This window comes from Pygoscelis adeliae, unplaced genomic scaffold (genome assembly GCF_000699105.1).
Source record: "Pygoscelis adeliae isolate BGI_AS28 unplaced genomic scaffold, ASM69910v1 Scaffold32, whole genome shotgun sequence".
Taxonomy (NCBI): Eukaryota; Metazoa; Chordata; class Aves; order Sphenisciformes; family Spheniscidae; genus Pygoscelis; species Pygoscelis adeliae.
This window is the reverse complement of record NW_008824368.1, coordinates 817,124-824,713: the sequence shown is the minus strand read 5'-3', so window position 1 is coordinate 824,713 and position 7,590 is coordinate 817,124. Positions and strand designations below refer to the sequence as shown.

The 7,590-nt window shown below is 43.1% G+C and overlaps 1 protein-coding gene across 1 annotated transcript in view; it reads left to right on the top strand.

Moving 5' to 3' along the window:
• The first annotated feature begins 2,135 nt into the window (after window positions 1–2,135).
• The window catches only part of STOML3 (stomatin (EPB72)-like 3), an 11,999-nt gene continuing 6,544 nt past the window's right edge, over window positions 2,136–7,590 (top strand). Inside the window, exons 1-3 of the mRNA XM_009319925.1 lie at window positions 2,136–2,187; window positions 5,721–5,824; window positions 6,673–6,745. Of these exons, the coding sequence (XP_009318200.1) occupies window positions 2,136–2,187; window positions 5,721–5,824; window positions 6,673–6,745 (229 nt within the window). The remainder of the gene's footprint in view (window positions 2,188–5,720; window positions 5,825–6,672; window positions 6,746–7,590) is intronic.

The window sequence follows — 7,590 nt, the reverse complement described above, 5'->3', positions numbered from 1 at the left end:
AACTTGCAGCTTGTAAACAGCTTTGCCCCAGAGCCCTCATGTATTTTCTTCTCTGAGTGTTTTGTTTTATAGCACTTTGGGACATGAGTTATCCACATGCCCCGGTATAGCCCTAAGGACAAAGGATTAAGATTGCCCTGCCTTTGACTTCAAATTTTTGAAACAGGGAATAAAAGTGCAGCTGAAGTTAACACGGAGAAACTAATACAGTGACGTTCCTGAACATAGAAGAAAAACACCATCTGCTTTAGTCACCTTTCAAGGGATGTATTTACAAGCACCTCAGGGAATTGTCAATAAACAGCAGGGAACAATTATTTCTGTTAGATTTTAATATGTTTTGCTCATCTATATCTGCTTGGATATTCAAATGGCTTGGAATAAAGCTATTTTCAATAAAACTGAGTTGCTCTAAAATAAAAAAAAAAAAATCTTGGGGTAGTTTTGCATGTTATGTTTTTGCCTCTGAAATAATTAAAGCACATTTTTCTTCTAACTGTTCACCCTTGCTGCCTTACTAGTAGGCATCTGTCCTGAACAGGTTTGATCTTACAGCTCAGCGTGAGAAACCAAATAATTAGGAAAATGCTACAAATGACTTTAAATGGATATTGTCACATATTTGGGAGGGTATTGCAATAAGCATGTCAATCCCAGTTTTGCAAGCTGTTTGTGCTTATGGTTTTCACTGTAATTTAAAACATCCATTCAATGGTGTAGTTTCCTCTCTGTGAAGCTGAGAAAGGATTCTCTGGGAAGCAATCAGCTTTGAATGACCCGTCTGGGGCAAATGTGATTACTGGCAGGGATGAAGACGAGTGAAATGAAGCTGGAGCCAGATCTTCAAAGATATTCCAGATGATGGATGCCTGCAGAAAACAGCCATATAATTAATGCAGCTATATGTCAGACTCATAAATTACATATGAAAAGCCACCTCTTATTTTCTCTCAAATAACAAGCAACAGATTTGTGTCCTTTGAGAAGGCTGCTTTCTGCTGCTGCAGCCTTCAGAGATGGCTTGGTCTGAAATGCTATGCTTGATTTGATTGTCAATATTAAAAAGTGTTTTGTGAAAAATACTCTTATTTGGGGGAAAATTTTAAGACTTTGGAGCCGAAATGCTTCTACTGTGGCTTTTAGGTTATCTAGCACAACAGGGTTCAAACTATTGTGATGTACAGTATCAAGAAGTGTGTAATGAGCTATTCTACACAGCATGGGGACCTCACCTGGAGGATTATTTATGTTGCTAGTGTTTGAGATCTGAACAGTAGCTGAGCCCCGTAATATTAAGAGGTGTACAGCAGAGGAGCAGTCCTCAATCTGTACCCTCTGGCTTTATAGAATCATAGAATCATTTAGGTTGGAAAAGACCCTTGAGATAGTCGAGTCCAACCGTAAACCCAAGACTGCCAAGTCCACCACTAAACCATGTCCCTAAGCACCACATCTACATGCCTTTTAAATACCTCCAGGGATGGTGACTCAACCACTTCCCTGGGCAGCCTGTTCCAATGTTTGACAACCCTTTCGGTGAAGAAATTTTTCCTAATATCCAATCTAAACCTCCCCTGGCGCAACTTGAGGCCATTTCCTCTCGTCCTATCGCTTGTGGCTTGGGAGAAGAGACCGACACCCACCTCGCTACAACCTCCTGTCAGGTAGCTGTAGAGAGCCGTAAGATCTCTCCTCAGCCTCCTTTTCTCCAGGCTAAACAACCCCAGTTCCCTCAGCTATTCCTCATAGGACTTGTTTTCTCTTTATCTTCTCTTTCTGTCTTGTCTTGTTCTTGTTTTTTTCTCTCTAGTGACAGATATTACTGATTTGTAGAAATAATTTCCAGCTTGGATTTTGTGGGGTGTAAAACCAGCTGGGCCAAGCGCATCCCCAGCCAGAAGACAGCCACAGAAGACCATGGAGTTACATCAGAGACAACCCTGATCCACAAGGCTTTGTTTCTGTAAACATCCCCTCCTCACCAGGGTAACTAACTCCCAGAGGGCTCTCATACAAATGGGGATTTCCCCTTCTCTCACCCTGCCTCCCTCTTCAGCGCTTCGCATGAGCGCTGTGCTGTTTCAAGGTATGCTGCCGTCTCATCTGTGAGGGTATCAGAGCTTCCCTCGAATGGGATGGATCCCCAGAGAGAGATGCCCAGGAAAAACAACACAGAGCATCTAATTGGTAAGCCTTGCTTTTTGTGTGTGTGTGTTTTTCTCAATAATAACAAAAAGGAGCAAAACTAACCAAACAAAAAAAGTACATTTGAATCCAGGCATTCACCATGTCTCCCACGTAGGCTGCGGATGAAAATTCAGAATCTGCCACTGTGAGTGACAGAGCAAATTACCTCACACTGTCCTGCCAGCATGCGTCAGCATCTGTCTTCTGGCAAAATGACCCCAGGGGCTAAAACGGCTGATTCAGCCATTGATACACTTCTGTATGTAGGAATGGGGTGGAAAGGGGAAAATATGAGTTAGTTAGGGAAAGCAGAAGAATTTTTCAGCCCCAAAAGGGCACTTGATGTGTTTGGACTTGTGTGATGAGCACCTGGTGCTCTCTTCAAGCAAGGGAACTGCTGCCAAACCAAAGCTGTTACTGGCAATGTGTGCTGTTTTCACCACTGTCTCTGGCCATTAGTAGGGGTAGTACAGTGGGACAAGTCTGACTCTCAGCAGGATTGATCTGGGTACTTGCAGAAAGCAGGAGGGTACACAGTGGTCACAAAAGGCTGAAGCTACTCCATATCTCTTTGTCGCTGTAGGAGACTTGGGAGATTTTTGCCCACCGTTCTTTGTATTCTTCACAAGACAACTTGGACATGAGCTTTTCATTTGCTTTTCAAGTTTGACACCCACGTCACGGTTTGGTGTATCAAGTGTGTTCGTGATCATAGAATCATAGAATCATTTAGGTTGGAAAAGATCTTTAAGATCATCGAGTCCAACCACAAATGAGTGTATCAAGAAAAAACAAAGTGAATCTTATGAGTGTCCTGGAGCTTTTCCACAACTGCTGATTGATGAGCTCTCACATTTTGCAGTGCATTGCAGCTCTTGGTTTGCTCTGGACTGTAGACCCAAGTGAGGTTTTTGGTGGTTATGACTACTGTAATCCATATACAGGCATGGCAAAACCAGGTCACCGGTATGTTGGATTGTGACTGATCCTTATTCTTCACTATTGTGATTTTCTAGAGTATTCCATTTGTCTTGTGGTTAAATGGTTTGAAACTTTGGGGTAATATGAGAACATTTGTGGTGTTTTTTTGCGATCTAGGTCTGGATTCACTATTAAAAAGGCATACTGTCATATCCTGCTTTTCTCATTGGACTCTACGTTGGAAACAGGATCTCTAGGACAGTTCTTGTGGAGAAGGATTCACTTGTACTTTGTCAAGTTTTGGATGTGTGCTTCTTGTCCATAGTGGTGACAAATGATATTTTGACCTACCTGTTCTCAGCTGCTTGAATATCAATCTGCAGGGTGTGGGCATTTGTTCCCAGCCATTGCCCCCATCTGTGGATTGTGTCACTCCTACCAGGTATCTTCACAGTGGTCTCAGGTGGATGATGGCAGGTGATGTTAGAATCCAAAATTGCTTTTGAAGAGGTTCTTCATGACCAAGTTCGGCACTGGAGAAAAAGCTCTTCAGATGTTTTTCTGTACGCTAATCATTTAGGTGAAATAAAGAGAGAGGAGAACATTGGGTTCTGCTGAACAAAATATCCCTTTGTGATTAATTTCCCCAAGCTTCAGATAAAGAATTATGAATGATACCCATTCCACAAGTTTCCTTGATCTCTTTCCACTGATTAAAAGGCGCTTAACTGCTGGTACTTCATGTACCTGTTGTAGCCTGACATACCACTAGTGTAACGTGAAGAACACTGTGTGCTAAACAAGCAGCAGTGAAAGCATTAAAGATTTTCACATTAAATCTTAAAAGTCCTGTCTTCAAACACATGGCCTTAAGGCTTGCATGGTAATTTACTCAGGGGAGCTCCTCAAATCTTTCCTACCACTGACTGCAGCATGGCCGATGATACCTCATTAAACAACCAGGGATTTCAAATTACTGTTTGTTGGGAAGGGTCAGGAGGAAAGCCGGGCTCGCGGTGCAGCAATTCTGTGCCCAGCTCTCAGGGCAAACAGTCAAAGGGAGGCCTGAAACTTGGCCCTCTTGGACACAAACGTATTTATGTGTGAGTGATCAAATCTGCAGCAGGGACCTCAGAAGTAGGAAGGGAAAAACTGCAAACAGCAATGGGCTTGGTGGTAACACCCAGGTATTCAGTTAACCTGATTTCATTGCCAGCGTGTGTAGTGCAGCTATGCACCTGAGAGAAGAAAGAGCTGCAGGAGGGCTGTGTTGTGTCTCCTCCTCCGGGGTTGCTGGGGGTTTTCTGACAAACCTGTCAGTCCTGCTCCCCTGGTCTGCTAGCTTGTGCCTTACAGATCAGGTAGCCTCACGCTGTTTCACTGTGGTGACAAGTTTTTTCTCATGATGTATAAAGCAAATTGTTTTCTATTTATCAGTTTCTATCTGCATATGAATTTTATTTGATGTCAGAAATTCCCAGTGCTACCCTGTACCTTTGAGGTAACATATCCAAAAACATGCTGCACCTTTGCATCAGCATGTGGGAGGTTCTCTGAGGAGACCTCTGAGCCTTCGTCCCTCTCTCCTGCCTCTTCCCCTTGCGTTGGGAAACATAGGCTGTGGCGTTCAGCTTCCCATCTGCTGTTGCTCATGCCTGCAAAAATCCTCTTCTGGCCCAAACCTGGCAGTCAGGAAGCCCTTAGGGCTAGCCCAGCCTGCATCCCTGGTGCTTCTGCTTTTCTTGTGACTCTCCTGATCCAAGGCATTTCTGCATTTAGCAAAATTCAGTTGACCTTGCAGCACTCTGTCCTGGTGGCAGGACAGGCCTGTTTCACTCCTCACCCTCTTCCGTGCCTCTTCTGTGAGGACCTCAGCAGCTCCAGCTGCTCTTCAAAGAGCAACAGCTCCCTGATCACCTTTCCCTTACAAAAAGCCTCCCAAACTTTTAGTACTTGAACAACGACGCACCACTGCCTTCCCTTCAGGTGGTAAAATAATGAAATTATTTTGATATATTTTGATTTCATTATAAGGAAATAATGAAATTTCCTTATAAAGAAATTTTGGGATGAGAAGAGCTGAACGCCATGAGAGAACTGCTCAAAATGCAAGGGCGTGCATTTTGACAAGCACTGATTTTGAAGCTTGTGGTCCAGTGGATGAACTGGTCCTTCAATATTCCTCAAAACTTTCATCTAAAGACAGTAGGAGTTCCCCTCATTTTCTTTATTACCTGTTTCATACAAACTAAATCTTTTGCCCCAGCCGTGGCGCACTGACAGAGATTCATATCCATGGATACTCCACCCAAAGGTTTATTTCTCCTTCACAGCCCCCAGCTTTGGCAATGTTTGCCATTTTTCCTCTTTCTTTCCTGTTGCAAAATGTACTTTCTGAACCTTTTGACCTTTGGGGCAGAAGGGACATAAGATTGGATGTTTGGTTAGGTGTTTTACAGCTTTCAGTGAGTGATGGGAGGGAGGTAAGAGTGAACTAGTCTCTGTGGACTTTGCAGTCCCTCATGGGGGATCTAGCACTGGGCTAGATCTACATCCCTCAGAGAACTCTTCAAAATTTGCATTTGCTGCTTTTCTTATTTTTTTTTTTATAGCCGACAGGCGGGAAGGAATTGGTGTCTGCGGCTGGATCCTGATTTCCCTTTCTTTCCTCCTTGTGCTTATTACTTTCCCTATTTCCACCTGGGCATGTATCAAGGTAAGCTAGTGGGATTTGGAGCACATAAAGAATGCTCTATGATTATAATTGTTACTTATGTTTATTGATTTATTGATTTTGTTAAAACAAGTCACTTTACATTCATTTCTTGGAAATTTTAAGGGCTTGTAGCGAAGATGTGGTCTGGGACCAAGAGATCCATGTTCTTCCACTGACTTTCTGTATCACCATAACTTACTCATTTAATGTCTTCCCGTCTGAACTTCCATCCGCAGTTAAACTTCCCTGCTTTACAACAACACTAGGAGAATAAATACACAAACTTTTCTGAAGAACTCATATTTGCTGCCAGCAATAGTGGTTAACATGGGTACTGATGAAAAACGGAGCAAGTCCTTGCATTGAGGGACTATGCAACCTAAACCCACAGTCCCTTCAAGGCATGAGCATAATATGATTAATTTAAAGCAAATTTTAGGGGCGAGTTACCAGAGTGATTGCCCTGAACACCAGGCCTTGAGTAGTCCTAATACACTAACCAAAGTAGTTAGGTAGATTACCTGAGGTGAGACATACTTTGCCCACAGCTCCTCTGAGTGTAGCACGGATGTTGAGACAGTTGTGGGTACCCTCATTGGATCAGTGGCAACTCTTTTATATTTGATCTGCTTTGTAAAATATTTGCAGGGCCAGAGTCTGAGTTTTTTCCAGCAAAGGATGAGGTGAGGAGAAGGCATAAAATGCCTAGTGACTTGCAGCTTTGTTGGTTCCTATATTATTTGTACTTTTTTTCACATTTAATACAGATGCCAAAGATTAAAGAAAAAAACAGTCCAGCGCAGGAATAGAGTTAGTTGTAAAATTCTAAATTTAAAATATTTTCCTAGGTGATCAGAGAATATGAACGTGCTGTTGTATTTCGGCTGGGACGTATACTGTCGAAGAAAGCAAAGGGACCAGGTGAATGCATGCAGTTTTATTCTGTTAAGATGCACTGTTTTTATTTTATTACGATGCACTCTAATCACATAGAGAATTGCAGAGGTCCATGAAATCCTTCTTCATAGCATGGGGGGGGGATGAGATGGTCCTCTCTGCTGCAGTTCCTTCACCTGCAGGCTGTTTGTTTTTCTGAAGAGAAGATAAAGCCACCCCCCTGTCACAGCTCAACACTGAAGGCTGAGGACCTTGATACCAGGTATGGCTTTGCTGTTGGATAGGTTGGACAATGGAAGGTTGAGTTCATGCTGCAGACACCGGTGAGGGACCGGGGAGATTTAAATGCAGTCTTCAGCTCTGCTGCAGACTTTGTTGGGTGACTGTGGCCACTCTCCCTGTACCTCACTTCCAATAGTGCTCATTGTTGCCAGCTCTTTAGCTGTCTTCTGCTCTGAAAATTGTAAATATGTCAGGGCAGAGACACTCTGCATCTATACAGAGTTTTTTACAGTCACCTAGGATCAGGTTGCAAATCACAAATACAAACCAAACCCAACAACATGAGGTATTTGCATTGGTGCAGTTACCACCTCTGTGCAATGAAACTGGGCAAACTGGAAGTTGAAATAAGAGGAAGAAGTTCTTTCCAGATACTCTCTTCCCTCTTGAATAACCATGTGGTCCAAAGAGCAGCTAAGGCAGGTGCAGAACTCTTCTGTGTGGCTCTGGGCACCTAAGAATCATAGAGTCATAGAATCATTAAGGTTGGAAAAGACCTCTAAGATCATCGAGTCCAACCGTCAACCCAACACCACCATGCCCACTAAACCATGTCCCTAAGTGCCTCATCTACACGTCTTTTAAAT